Source organism: Lissotriton vulgaris, chromosome 5, assembly GCF_964263255.1.
Source record: "Lissotriton vulgaris chromosome 5, aLisVul1.2, whole genome shotgun sequence".
In the NCBI taxonomy this organism is placed as follows: domain Eukaryota; kingdom Metazoa; phylum Chordata; class Amphibia; order Caudata; family Salamandridae; genus Lissotriton; species Lissotriton vulgaris.
The window spans coordinates 1,987,203,853-1,987,221,835 of record NC_141693.1 but is presented as its reverse complement, the minus strand read 5'-3'; the positions used below and the strand labels follow the sequence as shown (position 1 = coordinate 1,987,221,835).

Genomic DNA, 17,983 nt, shown 5'->3' with positions numbered 1-17,983 from the left:
TGTTCATGAACATCCGCGGTTTGAGTAATAACGTTATTACAGAGGACGTCTGCACTATCACTATAGATTGGTCCTTCGCACCTAAGAGCATCTCTGATTTAAAAAAAAGAAAAAATGCAGAATTCCTGAAGAAGGCGAAGCGCCGAAACGCGTTGAAAGGAATAACTTCTGCGTATTGTTGAATGTTTTAAAGATATTTTCTATTGTACAGTAACCGTAATGTATTATATGTAAAAATTATGTGTACAAAAAAACAAAACAGTGTCTATATATGTATAAACAATAGAAATCAAAGGAGAGCATGAAAATAACAAAAAAGATGAAATAGAAATAAACAGTTTGAACAAATGATGATCTGATAGAAGTTTTGATCCAAACAGCGTCTAGATAACTCATAAAATATTAAGTACAATAACCTGATTTATTCCTTCCAAAAAAAGAATTGAAGATAGTCTACTGCACCATGGAATCCAAACCAGACCGAGAGCAGCAAGTCAGTAACACTGAGGCATTCCCTCCCAGGTGAGGTTGATGAGGGATGTAAGATAGACTACTGTAGTATGGCGGCCAAACAAGCCAGAGGGCTGCACGTCTGTAACACAGGGATGTGCTCTCCCAGGTGAGGTCACTCAGGATGGAAGAAAAAGTACTTCAGCAAGGTTCCAAAACCGGACAGAGGGCTAGTAGTCTGTAACACAGGTGTGCACTCGCCCAGGTGAGGTTACGGAGTGATTCTATTCTATTCTATTCTATTCTATTCTATTCTATTCTATTCTATTCTATTCTATGATTCTTGTAAAGCGCATGCCTACCCAAAGGCCTCCCAGCACTAGAACAGTCATCATAACAGCCAGCTCGCCACAAGAGAGAGATAAGTTACTATAAAGCCAAGCTAAAGAAATCAACTGACAGAGTTCAAGTGGGAGGGTGTTCCAAAGTTTGGGGCCCAAATGGGACAATGAACTGCCTCCTCAATGAGATCTACTGATCTTAGGAACCTGTAGCAATTGTGCTGAAGAGGATCTAAGAGACCTCGACCTACTGGGAACGTATGGGATGGCAAAGGTCTTATGAAGTGATCTGTGCAAAATACATAAGGTCTTGAATTGCACTCGCTGTTCCACTGGGAGGCAGTGTAGATCTTTGAAGGTTGTTTCTGCAGACTGGTGCATTGGGAGAGTCATAAGGAGCCGCGAAGTAGCATTCTGAGTGACCCGCAGCCTTTTGATCACGTATTGGGGTGAACCAAGGTATAAGGCATTACCATAATCAAGGCGTGAAATAAGGAGAGCCTGGACAATCAATTTTCTGGCTAAAAAAGGGAGAAGATTTAGTACCTTTCTTACAATCTCAGAGCACCAAAGCAATTAGCAGCAAGCTTCTTTGCTTGGTGGTCCATTGTGGGGCTGGAATCCAGTCACATCCCAAGACTCTTTTTCACATATTTGGGACTAGGAAGCCTATCCAAGCAGTCAACTATAAGGGTAGGGACTCTACTGCTGAAATTGTTACCCAATCGCATGGCCTCAGTCTTGTCTTCATTAAGCTTTAGTTTACAGTTAGCTATCTATCCGGCTACTTCCTGAAGGCATGGGACCAGACTGAGGTGATTTGATCTGGGGTTGGGGCAAATTTAAATCTCCAGCTGAGTGTCATCAGCATATGTGACCAATGCAAGCATAGGAACTCACAAATTCATCTAGAGTGTACACATGAGGATTAAACAGGGAGGGACTCAGGGAAGACCCCTGAGGCACCCCACAGCTCAAAGGGCGACTGTCTGAGTAACAGGATGGATCTAACACCTGGAACATTAGGTTCTGCAAAAAGGGAGGAAAGCCATTGCAGCGCACGGCCATCAAAACCCCCATTTGATATCCGATGGATAAGTGTGGCATGATCTACCATATCCAAGGCTGCACTGAGATCTAAAAGGATAATGAATGCCGAACTTCCTTGATCCAGCAGTCATCTTGGTTCCTCGACCACTTCCAGCAAAGCTGTTTCTGTGCTGTGTTGTGGTCTGAACCTCTTGTGATTGAGGTGGAGGATTTTATTGGTCTCCAGGAAGGCAGAGAGATGTTTGTTGACATGTTTGTCCAGGAGCTTCGAAGCTCCTGGTAACAGGGAGATCGGCCTGTAGTTACTCAGGTGGTGGTGTCAAGATCAGGCTTTTTAAAAATTGGTTTAACCACTGCATGCTTCCATAGCAGGGGAACCAACATGCTAATGAGGGAGCAATCAGGCAAGTCCATCAAGGTAAGGGCAATACCATCAGACCTTGATAAAGAATATGAAGGGGGAGGATCAGGAGGGGAACCTGATTTTATTGCCCTTAGAAAATTTGTGAGAAGGCTCACAGTGAGATTAGCAAAGACCGTGAGAGTCTCTTCTGACTGCACTAGAGGGGGCTTTCTACCTGAGGCATGGAACATAGAATACTGTAGCATGGTGCAGACACCGGACATTGGAATGCAAGTCTGTAGCACAGGGGCGTGCCCTCCCAAGTGAGGTCACTGAGAGATTGAAGATAGACAATTGTAGCATGGTGCCCAAACCAGACCAAGGGCTGTTAGGCTGTAACACAGGTGCGTGCCCACCCAGATGAGGTCTCTGAGGGGTGGATGATAGACTTCTGCTGTATGGTGCCAAACTGGATATAGGGCTGCAAATCTGTAACTTGTATGTGCCCTCCCAGGTGAACTCACTGAGGGATGGCAGATTAAATACTGCAGCATGACACCCAAACCAGACAGAGCTTCAAGTCTGTAACACAGGGGTGTGCACTCCCAGGTGAGGTCACTGAGGGATGGAAGATAGAATAATGCAGCATGGTGCCCAAACCAGAAATAGGTTTCCAAATATGTATGACGGGGATGTGCCCTCCCTTGTGAGGTCCTTGAGGGATAGATGAGAGAATACTACAACATGGCGGCCAAGCCACAATGAGGGTTGGAGTGAGGGGGGGGTCGATGTCACAATATTTGTAACAACACAAAAATATGGCATGAATACTGTGGCCTTAATAGCTTTTCCAAAAATTATCACTCCATTGGGTATATTTCTTCATAATTCTTTGGATTGCTTTTCAGTCTTATCAATCAATCAATCAATCAATCAAGGATTTATAAAGTGCTGGAAATCACCTGTGAGGGTCTCAGGCACTATCAAAACAATGTAGCCTCGAACAATGGAATTCACACATTTCTACATTACCTTTACATTGCATTCTTGTATTGAAATGTGTGGTCAAATTCCTAGTACCTCGTTGCTCTACTAGCTTCATGTAAAACAGTTCTGAATATCAGGGACATAATATATCCCATACTTTTCACATGCGTGTGTAGATAACCTCTTGCCATGTACATTGGTTTCTCCACTATCACACATCTGGTTGTACTGTACCTCTATTCCTATTTGTAGATTTTGTAGCTACAATTGGTCTCATCTAATGCTTGGCATTTCTTCTTTTGCAATTAACAACCCTAGGCTGATAAATGTTGTATATGTCCATGGCATCCCTCCTCCTCCATTGCCACAAGTAGTATTAGTTTAGGTGAGACACAGAGAGTTACGTTGCCTCCTCTAAGGTATGTGTAATATATGCCCAATATTTCTCTGTGGCCTTACACATCTAAATCATATGGAAAATGTCTACCAGGTCTGTTTGGCATCACAGGCACTGTGGGCAGTACAGCCCCCCATCCTCCAGAGTCTCTCTGGTGTATAATATATAATTTGGATGTATTTGAATTGGTTAATTCTTATTTTGTCTGAAATGATCTGGGCTGCTATTCTGGCCTCTTGCCAATCGTCCTCTTCCAGTAATACAGCATCAGCCTACTATGTCCATCTCAGTTTAAGGTGACCTTTGACCCTGATCTCAGGTCAGGTCGCTCCCCACGCCGCATGGCTCCTCCTGTGCGCCCATGACTCTGCCCCACTGCTGCCGCTGCCGGGAGTTCGCCGCTGGTGTGCTCCTGCGGTCTGGTGACTGTTTTTTCCTTTTCTGCACTGTACTGCTAAATCTGCATTGTATTGTATGGGCATTTGTATTCTGTGTTCTGTATTTTTTCGTTCTTAATCGGTCCCTTTGCACCCCTTGCCCTCTCTGCCCCCCGCTTCCCGCCGCTGCTCCCCTGCGGCCCCGCCTCCTTTGCCTTCTGTGTCCCGTCCCCATCGCCCATTGGCCACCCGCTCCCGACTCCCAGCTTCTCCTCCCTCCCACTTGGCCTCTTATGGAGGCCGCTGCGCGGCAGTGAGGGTGACCCTTGACCCTGATCTCAGGTCAGGTCGCTCCCCACGCCGCACGGCTCCTCCTGTGTGCCCGTGACTCTGCCCCACTGCTGCCGCTGCCGGGAGTTCACCGCTGGTGTGCTCCTGCGGTCTGGTGACAGTTTTTTCCTTTTCTGCACTGTACTGCTAAATCTGCATTGTATTGTATTGGCATTTTTGTATTCTGTATTCTGTATTTTTTCGTTCTTAACCGGTCCCTGCTCCCCTGCGGCCCCGCCCCCTTTGCCGTCTGTGTCCCATCCCCATCGCCCATTGGCCGCCCCGCTCCTGCCTCCCAGCTGCTCCTCCCTCCCACTTCGCTTCTTATAGAGGACGCCGCGCAGAATTGCAGCGGACACGCGCAGCGGGCGCGCCGATTGCGCACAAAATGCGCGGCAAAGGCAAGCCTGTCTGAGCCCGTCCGCACCTGGACCACCCTAAGCGCCAGAACCCCTGGACCCCGAGGCCGCCACAACACCAGACTGCACTACGACTCCAGCAACCTCCACGCACTCAACCCCGGAAGAGACCACCCCTGCTACCAGGCCATCCCGAAGCACACCCAAGGGACTTTCACCTGCCGGAACTGCAGATTCACCAGCATCCAGCCGGCCAAACCACCAACCATATTACCCAACCACCTCCGTTGCATCCTCCTCAACACCCGCTCCACTCGCAAGCGCGCCATCTAACTTTGGGACCTCCTAGACTCTACAACCCCGACGTTGCCTTCCTATCGGAGACCTGGCTGGAAGCCACCTCAGCACCAGACATCGCCATAGCCATCCCACAGGGCTACAAAGTCTCCCGCAGAGACTGCACCAATGGAGTTGGAGGGGGAATCGCCATCATCCACAAAGACACCCTCAGAGTCTCGACCAACACCGACGAAACCCTTACCACCGCCGAGCACATGCACTTCCAGATCCACACCGACCCCAACACGACCCTCAGAGGAACACTCGTCTACAGACCACCCGGACCCCGATCACAGTTCAGCGACACCATCGCCGACCTAGTCAGCACCACGCCCTCACCTCCACGGACTACATCCTCCTCGGGGACCTGAACTTCCACTTTGAGGACAACAACAACGCCAACTCCACTGCCCTGATCGACACCCTCGCCAACCTCGGACTCAAACAGCTCGTGACGACACCCACCCATGCCGCTGGACACACGCTGGACCCCATCTTATCCACAAGCCCCCACGCCTCCTTCAACCACACCACCGAACCCCACTGGACCAACCACAGATGCGTCCACTTCACCTTCTGGAGACCACCACACACCACCGCACCCAACAGTTGCCACGCCGCTGCTGGAGCAAGGTCACCAAGGACCAACTGACCACCACCCTCGCCCTGAGACCTCCCGCCGACCCCATCGGCCCCGACACCACCGCTACCAACCTCAAACAGTGGATTAACGGCTGCGCCAACACCCTCCCCCCTCTCAAGACCTCCACTACCAACCACACCAACAAGAAAGCTGCCTGGTTCACCGAAGACCTCCGGACCTCCAAGCACACCTGTCGGAAACTGGAGAAGAAATGGCTCCGCGACCAAACACCAGAAAACCACACAGCCCACAGAAACGCCACCTGCAGACACCACCAACTTATCAGGACTGCCAAGAAGACCGCCTTAAAGGACCGCCTAGACAACAACGCACACAACACCAAAGAGCTCTTCAGCATCGTAAAAGAACTCTCCAACCCCAGCTCCAACACCAATGACATTCCACCATCACAAGATCTGTGCGACTCACTGGCCACCTTCCTTCACAGCAAGATTACCGACATCCACGACAGCTTTAACTCGAACACCCCCACACCCTTCGCCGAGACCAACACCCCTGCGACCTCCACCCGCACCAGTCACCTGACCGCCTGGTCCAACGTCAGCGACGAAGACACCATCAAAACCATGAACTCCATCCACTCCGGATCCCCATCCGACCCTTGACCTCACCACATGTTCAACAAAGCCAGCACAGCCATCGCGCCCCACCTCCGGAAAACAATCAACATCTCCTTCGAGACGGCAACCTTCCCGGAAAGCTGGAAGCACGCCGAGATCAACGCCCTACTGAAGAAACCCAAGGCAGACCCCAAGGACCTCATGAACTTCCGGCCCATCTCCCTGCTTCCGTTCCCGGTGAAAGTCACGGAGAAGATTGTCAACAAAAAGCTAACCCGCTACCTCGAAGACAACAACATCCTGGACCCTTCCCAATCCGGCTTCCGCAGCAACCACAGCACCGAGACCGCCCTCATCGCCGCCACCGACGACATCAGGATCCTGATGGACAAAGGAGAAACAGCCGCCCTCCTCCTCAAAAACCTATCAGCAGCCTTTGACATGGTCTGCCACCGCATCCTATCAGCATGCCTCCATGACTCCAGAATCCAAGAGAAGGCCCTGCCCTGGACCACGTCCTTCCTCTCCGGCAGAACCCAGAGCGTCCGCCTCCCACCCTTCCGCTCTAAAACCACTGAGATCATCTGCGGCATCTCACAGGGATCCTCCCTCAGCGCAATGCTGTTCAATATCTACATGGCACCCCTCGCCCACGTCGCACGACAACATAACCTCAACATCATCTCCTACGCCGACGACACTCAGCTGATCTTATCCCTCACCGAAGACCCCCACACCGCCTAAGCCAACCTCCACAGAGGAATGAAGGCCATCGCCGAATGGATGAAGGACAACAGGCTGAAGCTAAACTCAGACAAGACGGAGGTCCTCATTCTCAGGCCCACCCCATCAGCCTGGGACGACTCCTGGTAGCCCACATCGCTAGGCACAGCCCCGGAACCCACCGACCACGCACGCAACCTAGGTGTCATCCTCGACTCCGCCCTCTCCATGACAAAGCAAGTCAACGCCGTCTCCAAGTCCTGCTTCAACACCCACCGAATGCTCCGCAGGATCTTCAAATGGATCCCCTCTGACACGAGGAAAACCGTCACCCAGGCCCTCGTCACCAGCAGACTCGACTACGGGAACGCCCTCTACTCAGGAACAACAACCAAGCTCCTGAGACGACTACAACGAATCCAGAACGCCTCGGCACGACTGATCCTCGACATCCCCCGACACAGCCACATCATACCCCACCTGAGAGGCCTGCACTGGCTCCCAGTCAACAAGAGGATCACCTTCAAGCTCCTCATCCATGCACACAAAGCCCTTCACAATGCCGGACCAGCATACCTCAAAGACTCAGCTTCTAGACCCCCACCCGCTGCCTCCGCTCTGCCAACCTCAACCTCGCCACAGTTCCTCATATCCGGAAAACCACCGCCGGCGGCAGATCCTTCTCCTCGCCAAGACATGGAACACTCTCCCTACTAACCTACGACAGACCCAGGACCTGCTGGCCTTCAGAAGACTCTTTAAGACCTGGCTCTTCGGTCAGTAGCAGCAACCCCGCCCCCCATCCCTCCCCCCATCACCTTGAGACCCTCACGGGTATGTAGTGCGCTTTAGAAATGCATTGATTGATTGATTGATTGATTGATTGATTGAAGTGGGGTCATCTTGTCTGGACTATGATTAACTGGTGTAAAATGTATTTATGAATGTGTTTCTCCCATTCAATGGGGCCTTGTGTGACCTTGGCTTCTAATAGAGTAAAATAAGGGATTTCTCTGATCACTTTTATGTGGCATGATATAGTGTGTGTCTACCGGAGGTATTAGTAGAATTGTGAGATATGTATCTCAAATTCTTCAGCTAATTCTTAGAAGAGCTTCATATAATCTGAAATCCACTCATCCTCCACCCTATATATACACCTACAATTTCCCCTCTTGTGACCTCTGCCAGACAACCCGTTTCAGCCACATTCCCTGGCATAGTGGCATTTCACATCTTATCCTCCATTCCACCCACTCCATCTGTGTCTTACTCAAGCATTCAAACACCACTCCGGTGATTAGTGATAGATGTTCACACTTCTGTGCACCATATAATGTGTGAAACTTGTTTGTGTCCTTCAGTTCCTCCATTTCAAGTCTATCTTCTGGGTTATGCTTTCTCCCAAATAACAAATCATTTAAGAAGGTCAATTGGTCCTCTCAATAATATAGAAAGGATTCCTCCATTACCAATTCACCTTCGTACCACAAGTGTACACATTTAATGAACACTACTCTGTGTTTTATCTCTTGGAAATAGTGCTCTTGGATTTGGTAGGGCTAACTTTGCACCACGTAGAATATATTGGGCATAATAACTATTTTAAAGAGAGCTATTTGCCCGGTCATAGAGAGAGACAGCAAGTTTCAGTGTTGCATCGCTGCATGTGTGACATATATTTGTTTCCATACATGTTGTGGATCCTAAGAGATATGTAGGCACACAGGTATCTGAAACTAATTAGGACAACGGTTAATCAGTTTTGTCAGTTGACCACGATTTATCCCCCTATAGTGTGTATGTGATTGATTTCTTCCAATTTATCAACAACTCAAACATTTCCCCAGACGTTTCCAGGATCTCAAAGAGTCTTTGTTCATAGCATTTCAGCTAATGGATAGGTGCTAATAAATTGGCTGCGTAAAGTGAGACACAGTTTTTGTTTCCGTTCCCCCACTCAAGACATTGCACCAATCCAACTATACAAACTCAGGGTGCCAGAGAGGTGACTGCCTGGGCAAACAACAGTGGTAAATTAGACAGCGTTGTTGGGTTTCCCTCTCAATGGGGAGTAGAGCTGATAATATTCTGTTTACTTAAGCCTCTGCTAATGGATTTGTGTAAGGTAACTGTAAGGTTTTTTTTTTTAATTCAGACTGTGTTCTTCCGCTGCATTAAGTGGAACATGTAGTGCCAGTATAAGGTACCTGATGCTTTTTCAAAGTCAATTAACATAATTGCCTCCAGGCATGCTATTTTATGTATTCTTGCCATTGGCAGGTGCACTCTTCTCAAGCTGTGTCTTGTACCACTTGGTGAAGTATATAGAAAAGTGATGGATGGAATGCTTAAGTTAATCTCAGCCACTGGTAATTACTCAGGCCGAATCCCATTACATCTTTATTTTGCCCACCATGTCACCTTAGGTTGGATCCAGTTATATGCAAATCAGTCTAGACCCTGCTCCAGTTGGAACAGTTTTGAAAAGTGGTAAGTGTGTTCTCCACATAAAGTTACATCAATTTTCTTTCAAGATTAATATCCATTCTTTCCAGATCATAATATGGAGGACAGAGACATTTTTGTTTGCAGTGAGGTTTCTTTATTTTTATTCATAGAGCAAGGACAGCCGACACGTGTTTCGCCCCCTCTTGGCGATTTGCGCCGGGGCTTTCTCAAGGCTAGATTGATTAAGTCACGTAGACAATCTTCGTTTCCAAATATTTACAATGTCCCAAATACAAAAATATAGTTCTTCAAGGGTAAAACATTTTTTGTTAGGCTGATGCCCCTGATCCTAAAGTCCTTCCGACGTTGTGGTCTCTTGGGTTGAATCCCCGCGGACTATATTTTTGTATTTGGGACATTGTAAATATTTGGAAACGAAGATTGTCTACGTGACTTAATCAATCTAGCCTTGAGAAAGCCCCGGCGCAAATCGCCAAGAGGGGGCGAAACACGTGTCGGCTGTCCTTGCTCTATGAATAAAAATAAAGAAACCTCACTGCAAACAAAAATGTCTCTGTCCTCCATATTATGATCTGGAAAGAATGGATATTAATCTCGAAAATTGATGTAACTTTATGTGGAGAACACACTTACCACTTTTCAAAACTGTTTCTTATTTGAAGCCCAAGAGGTCCAGAGCTTCGAGTGTGTCTCCACCCACTCATCGAGATCACTTATTCAAGTGTTGTCCAAAGCCTTAAATTCCCTGGACCTTTGCTCCTCCATCCACTCCAGTTGGAACAGTCCAGCCTGACCTGCAAAGCCAGGCCCTCCCTGAACCAGAACACGAGCAATCCAGGACAGGTTTCTCCCTAGTTATGGGCTCATCAGCCGGGTACAGCTTGGTTTAAGTGACACACAGTGCATGGGATCAATGTCTGGGCATGCCAGTCCCACTTAGGCCGACCCTCTAAAGTATGCAAAAGAGTGAAGGATGAATGCTTGAATTAATCTCAGCCAATGGTAATTACTCGGACCACATCCCAATTCATCGTTATTTCGCACACCGTGTCACCTCAGTTTGGACCAGCTATTTGCAAACCAGTCTTGACCCTGCTCCAATAGGAACAATCCAGCACAAACTTCCTGAATGCCCAGACATGGGTCCTGTGCACACAGTATCTCTGGAGCCAAGCTGCACTGGGCTAATGAGCCCATAACTAGGGCGAATTTCCTCTTCAGTAAGAGATTTATTTTTCTAAGCTTAAGCAGTCAGCTCAGCTCAGTCTCATAACCAGGATGTCTTGTATGATTGCCTCCCATACTCTCTTATTTGCAGAGTTCCTGGCTCTATATAGATTTTGATAGTACTTTGCGAACATTTCGACAGTTGTTCGTGAGTCGGATAGTTTCTCCCTGTCTTCTATATACAGCCCATGGGCTATATTACATAGTCCTGTTTTAGTTGTTAACCAGCCTATAAGCTTTCCTGCTTTGTCTCAAAATTCATAGTCTCCACTTTGTGAAGTGATCCATATGGATTATTCTGTATTGCAGTTCGGGCTGGACTGTTCCCAAGAGGCACAGGGTCAGACTGATTTGCATATAGCCATGTCTGAACTGGGGTGGCAGAGTGGGCTAAAAAACGGTGATGGATTAAACCCAGATCTTTTGACTGCGTGTGAGTGTTTGATTGATTCAGATGCTCCGTCCATCACCACCCCCTTTTGTACCGCTTTTGGCAGCCATAGTTGTGACAGGGTATGCTCAGACGTGAGTCCCTTGCTCACTTTGCCACTGGATTCAAGCAAGCCGGGCTGAAGACGGCTGGAATGCCAGAAACCGGTCCTCGGAAGCTTGTTTCCGGTCCAGGGAAGACATGCCTTGGCAGTTCGGGCTGGACTGTTCCCATGAGGCACAGGGTCAGACTGATTTGCTTATAGCCATGTCTGAACTGGGTTGGCAGAGTGGGCTAAAGAACGGTGATGGATTAAACCCAGATCTTTTGACTGGGTGTGAGTGTTTGATTGATTCAGATGCTCCGTCCATCACCACCTCCTTTGTACCGCTTTTGGCCGCCATAAGTGGAGCAGGGTAGGCTCAGACGTGAGTCCCTTGCTCACTTTGCCACTGGATTCAAGCAGGCCGGGCTGAAGACGGCTGGAATGCCAGAAACCGATCCTCGGAAGCTTGTTTCCGGTCCAGAGAAGACATGGCTTGGCAGTTCGGGCCGGACTGTTCCCATGAGGCACAGGGTCAGACTGATTTGCATATAGCCATGTCTGAACTGGGGTGGCAGAGTGGGCTAAAGAACGGTGATGGATTAAACCCAGATCTTTTGACTGGGTGTGAGTGTTTGATTGATTCAGATGCTCTGTCCGTCACCACCCCCTTTTGTACCGCTTTTGGCCGCCATAAGTGTGGCAGGGTATGCTCAGACGTGAGTCCCTTGCTCACTTTGCCACTGGATTCAAGCAAGCCGGGCTGAAGACGGCTCGAATGCCAGATACCGGTCCTCTGAAGTTTGTTTCCGGTCCAGGGAAGACATGGCTTGGCTTTTCGGGCTGGACTGTTCCCATGAGGCACAGTGTCAGACTGATTTGCATATAGCCATGTCTGAACTGGGGTGGCAGAGTGGGCTAAAGAAAGGTGATGGATTAAACCCAGATCTTTTGACTGGGTGTGAGTGTTTGATTGATTCAGATGCTCCGTCCATCACCACCCCCTTGGCACCCCCTGGGCATTGCGAGGCCCAGGGGGTCTGGCGCTGGGCGCGGGCTTGGCGCGGACGGGCGTAGACGGGCTTACCTTTGGCGCACCTTCGGCGCGACTGGGGCGCGGACGCTGCGCGTGAACGCTGCGCGAACCTACAACTGTCATAAGTGAATGGAGAAGGGGGAGGGGCGAGGGGTGGTCAGCTGGGAGGCGGGAGCTGGGCGGGGACTGGTCGGGGAAGGCACAGGAAGCAAACACCAACAACAACAGCAGTCACAAAATGGCCTCAGCCGATATCTGACCGGAATGGGGCACATAAATCGAATAGCGTGATCTTAGTAATAAAGGCACCGGTGAGATCAGGCAGACAATAGTAACAGCAGCGCTACAATATTCTAGATGCCAGTTGATTAATAGCAGCGTAGTTAGGCAGGCGTAGCGCTATGACACACTAATGCACAACGAGGTTCCTTCCTTAAGGCAGATCAATTCACACTCTGTGGGTACTTGCGGAAGAGCGAGGTGGGGATGCAGAGGCACTTCAGCAGGCAGGCAGAGCGGGGGAGCAGCGTCTGGAGCGACCGTGTCTGTTGATTTAGGTAAGGATGCTTTAGAGGCGTGCCCTCACTGATGAGGCTACTGAGGAACAGAAGAAAAAGCACTACTGCTTGGCACCCAAACCGGTCCAAATGCTGCAATTCTGTAAGGCAGAGGTGTGCCCTCCAAGGAGAGGTCCCTGAGACAAAGACCTGAGGCAACATGGTGCTTAAATGGACATATGACTTCAAATTTCTAACACAGAGATATGCTGTAGCAGGGAGGTCAGCAAAGTATGGAAGATATAAAGCCTGTAAGCTCACTGGTACCCTTGATTCATGTGCTCTAGCAACCCTCAGTTTTAACAGTGCAGCAGAGGCCTTGAAAGTGACACTGCACAGAATGGCTGCGGAGATGACCTCTCACAAGTCCCTCTTTGCATCTCATGAGGTATACCCTCCCTATGTAGTGTCCCCAGGTGACAGAAAGCTCAAGATCCAACCTTATTTCAACCAAGGTTGAGAGTTAATTCCGTCAGACATGCCGCACAATCGAGGGTAACTGTTCTGCCACCATTTTGGCCGAGGTAATCTGTGAAAGACCGCCACTGACGTGGCACTGAACTTTCTTATGCTCTTCACATGCAAACACCAAACATCAGGGCACCAACAATGGATACCCACTTTGGGAGTCCATTTTAAGTGTTACCGTTTCGCTGGGGATATTCCACAAGCAGTGATGGGTATTAATGGATTTTCTGCCAGATATTTTCTCCACAAAATCGATCTTCCTAAAGCAGTTTCAGACACTTTAGTGAAGGAAAGTCCAGTGTCATGTAGAAACGATGTAGCTGTGGTTGAATGTATCTCCACTGCCATTCAGAAGGCACCACATTAGCTGGCATTCTAAACGGGACTCTGTAGCATGGTTACAATATACCTTCAGCCAGTAGATGTCTGTTGTTCCCTCCTCATTGTCTAACTTTAACATAGTTATTATGCCCAAATTATTCAGCGTGATGCAAAATTAGCCCTACCAAATCTGAAGCAAGGAATTTCATTGGTCATCAGATGTTACAAAGGGCCTGTATCACCCCAGTTTCTGTTTAGTTAGTTCTCTGGATATAGACAACACAGTAAGGAATTGGAAGATTGTCTCTTAGCATCACTCAAGGGTCTTATTGTTCTATGCTTCACCCCTCCTCAATGGCTGAACACATGCAGCCTCATGAGATCCATTTTTATCTTCCTATACTTTTCCCATTATAGGGAAAAGCCAGAATTTAAATTGAAAACAGGACTGAATTAACTAATTATGTTTCAGGACCAGAATATTGTGGAAAAATATCTGGCTGCAAAGATATCAAACATATTGATTACCAAAGATCGTTAAGGTAAGTATGCATAGATAGGTTTACTCTACTTAACTTGTATGTACCTTGACAGTATTTTACCTTTAAGGTATGTGAATGTGGAGTCAAGAGTAGTAAATGTATACTACCCTGTACATTTACAGTGTTGTGGTTGTCGATATTCTGTCTACAATTGATTTGTAGCATGGTATTTATGTCCACAATATTATGAAATACAAGCCTTCTCACGTCTGACCTGAGGAACCTTGAGGTCTCTAAGAGAGGCCAGGTCTTTTTTAAATGGATAGATTGGAGGTCTTATGCCTGACATTGGAAAAGTCATCTCAACATCTCATGGGTTTCCATGAGTTGCATACATGGTGTTAGCTCTGTAATTTCTACCCCAGTCCAATGGTTTCTCTTCTTTCTCATAGGTGGGAGGTAGAGGAACTGGCTCCCTGTACTGTCACTTGTGGCGGAGGTACAGTGCAACTCTCGGTGCGCTGCGTGAAGACAGAGGGCGAGCTGACGCAGCCTTTGCCTCACTCCAAGTGTAGCCGTATCCCGCGGCCTAGCTCCACGAGATTGTGTAACGTTGAGCCATGCCCTGTCAGGTAAGGTTACGGCCATGGCATGATTATAAATTACTGAACATGAAAGAGTATCATTGAGACACTCATAAAACCGTAGAGCTTGCTACCTCACTATTGAAGGTTCAAGGCACTGTAAATAGCAGGTTTTACTGTGATTCACTGCTGCTCATAATTTAGACTTTAGAAGGTTGAAATGCTGAGTCTGCTTCTAGATATCAACTCCGACTTACAACTGGCACACAGATCTTTGCATCAGATGCATTATCTCCACTGAACAAGTTGCTGTTATCCAAAATCTTCTTGAAAGTAGTTTTCTACAATGTAAATATTCAATCATAGACATGCACATTATGTAAATTTGTCCCTGACATCTGGAACATTATGTTGGAATAAAGTTCTGACTGGCACTTTCTTTGACACTGTAATTCTGATGGTCATATATAGGTGAAAGGAAGACATGGAAGCTTCAAAGGTAGGAGAAGTCCATACTCTTTATTAAGCTTCAATCTTAAGGACCGGCCAGGGCAGACTGGAAAATGTAGAATGTCCCTTATCAACCAGACCAGGCAACCTCACTCTAACCCAATCCCCTGCTTTGAAAAGAGCTTGTCTCCTCACTATGATGGGTTCCTTGCTCGCATACTTGCTCTGGGACTTTTCACAATTTTCTCTCACTGATTCAGGTTTAACCCTAGGTACACTCAAATCATGCATCCAGGGTCTTACTAACTTGGTGGCAGCTACTCTGCCTTTCAATAAAGCGAAGGGAGATTCCTTGGTAATGGCACTGGGTGTGGTGTGCAGAGCCCATAACAAACCCACAATTTCCTTCTTCCAATCCAATCCATTTGCTACTGACAGCAGAATGCTATCTTTTATAACTCTATTATACCGTTCTACCAATCCATTACTGTAGGGATGATGTAATGAAGTAGTAATATGCTTGATACCCCAATGACTCATGAAACTTTGGAACTCTTTGGCCATAAATTGCACACCATTGTCTGTGACCAGTTCAACAAGAGCACCTTCTCTCAAAATTAAGGACTGGAGAAATTCCAACACTCCTCAGTGGTGGCGGACTTTACACATTTCACATTTGGCCACCTTGAACCATAGTCTACAGCAACCAAACCAAACCTTTTTCGTTCATCCAAAACATACATGGGTCCAATGATGTCCAGGACTCGTTTGAACAATGCTTTGTCAGGAACAGGCACAGCCTCAATAGGACTTGGAAATGTGACTTGGGACTTGTCACTCACCGCTCATGCTACACAGTCTCAGACAAAAGTTTAAAATCCTCTATCCATGCCTGGCCACCAAAACATTTCTCTGATTCTTCTCTTCATGGCTCTCATGCCCACATGACCCTTATGGGCCAAAGCCAAAATGTTGCTTTGCAAAGCCATCAGCACCACAAACAAATCCATTCTCATCAAAACGCCCATATGCATGCTTAACTCCAGAAAGCCATGTTTGAACGAATGGACTTCCCTACTGTTAGGCACCCAACCCTTATTCAACATACCAACAACCGTTTGGATGGTTTCATCTCCTAGAACAGCGACCTACTACTCTTTCTCTGATATGCAACCAATACCAGACTCCATCAATGAGGCCACCAGGCAAAAACCATCATCCACCCATTGTTTCCCTACTGGTGCGTTGGAAAGAGGCAACCTGGACAAACAGTCCGCAAAAATATTCTTGGCACCAGGTAAATATTCTAATTGAAATTAAAACTCCATTAATCTTTAATGACATTTGGCAATGCGAGGAGTGGCATTACTGGCTCCCTTTGTGGTAAAAACATTTACTAAGGGCTTGTGATTCATGTGGATGACAAACTCAGAACCCCACAAGTACTGCCTAAAATGATCCACACCCCACCAACAGGCTAGGGCTTCACGCGCTCTCACAGAGTAAGTGCCCTCCGTGTCTCTCAGAGTGCGAGACTTAAAAGCTACTACTTCTTCCTTTCCTTCTTTTTTTTTAAGTAACACAGCACGTAACCTATACTGACAATAGACAGACCATTAGTATCAAGTGCCTTCCGGGGACTGGCACCTAAGTTCCGCTTTTATTCATTGAAATTCACTCTCTTCTACTGGGGACCACAGAAACTGCTGTTTTTTTATCAGCATTCTCCTGTTATGTGTTTTATCGCTACAGTTGGGAATAAATCTAGCATGAAATTCTATCATGCCAAAAAATGACCGAAGCTGGTCAGTATTTTGCAGTGTAGGGAAACCCTTTATGGCCATGACTAAATCCTCAGGTTCAACCACAGAGCAGACAACTTATAACCCAGGTAGTCAACTTCATCCACTGCAAACTTGCATTTTTCTGCTTTTAGAGTGACACGTCTTTCAGTCAAAATAGATAGAACAGTAGCCAAAGTCTTGTCATGGCCTTCCACATTCTTTCCATAAACCAAAATGTCATCTTGGAAACATCTGACATCGGGAGCACGAGCCAACATTGCCTCCATGACTCTTTGAAATACCGCTGAAGCTGATGCCAGACCAAAGGGCATTCTCTTAAATCTGTAGGCACCATAAGAGGTAACAAAAGATGTAAGATAGTGGCTTTCTTTTTTTAGTATGAACTGGTGATATGCAGAGGACATGCCAAAGGTGGCAAATACTATGGCCCCATTAATGAACCCAACATTTCAGTAATGTTTGGTAGAGGATGTCTGTCGACCCCTATTCTCTCATTTAAATCCCTCAAGTCAATGTACATCCTAAAAGCACCATTGGCCTTCCTGGCCAAGACCTCAGGAGACCATTCAGAGCTCTCAATTGGCTCAATGATAGCCCGCTGGCAAAGAGATTCCGATTCCAGAGACAATTCCTTTCTTATAGAAAATGGAACACATCTGGCTTTGTGAACTACAAGTTGAGCTCCTTGTTTTAAAATTATACAATGTGAAAAACCCTTGATGTTGCCAAGATTCTTGCTAAAGATTTCTGGAAAGGACGCTTTTCAATCTTGAAATCCTCTTTAAGCAAAACCTGTTGTGAACTGTTGAGGTCTAAAATGATGTCCAAATTTTTCCGTTCCATCCATCCAGCAAAGACGATCCCACTTTTGCCACATACACTGTAGTTGAAGTGGAATGATGCTTAAAAGTAAAGACACAATCAAATTCCCCCAATATCTGAACAGGTTTACCCCCATAAGGTACAGGCTTAACTGTGGATTTCTTCAAGGGAATATTGACTAACTTATTCCATTCTTCGGGACCAACAAGAGTGAAAAAGGAACCGAAATCAGCCATCATTGTTATTGAAATACTCTTGCCATCCACTCCAATTTGACAAAACGGATTCCTGACACTCATGCAGTCCAGCTTGAAAAGTTCTGGAACATCAGCTATTTTTGTACATTCAGTGGTTTTGTGCGAGTTC

The 17,983-nt window shown here is 47.1% G+C and overlaps 1 protein-coding gene across 1 annotated transcript in view; it reads left to right on the top strand.

Moving 5' to 3' along the window:
* The window catches only part of ADAMTS13 (ADAM metallopeptidase with thrombospondin type 1 motif 13), a 251,929-nt gene that overhangs the window by 143,410 nt on the left and 90,536 nt on the right, over window positions 1-17,983 (top strand). Inside the window, exon 24 of the mRNA XM_086924723.1 lies at window positions 14,409-14,588. Within this exon, the coding sequence (XP_086780849.1) occupies window positions 14,409-14,588 (180 nt within the window). The remainder of the gene's footprint in view (window positions 1-14,408; window positions 14,589-17,983) is intronic.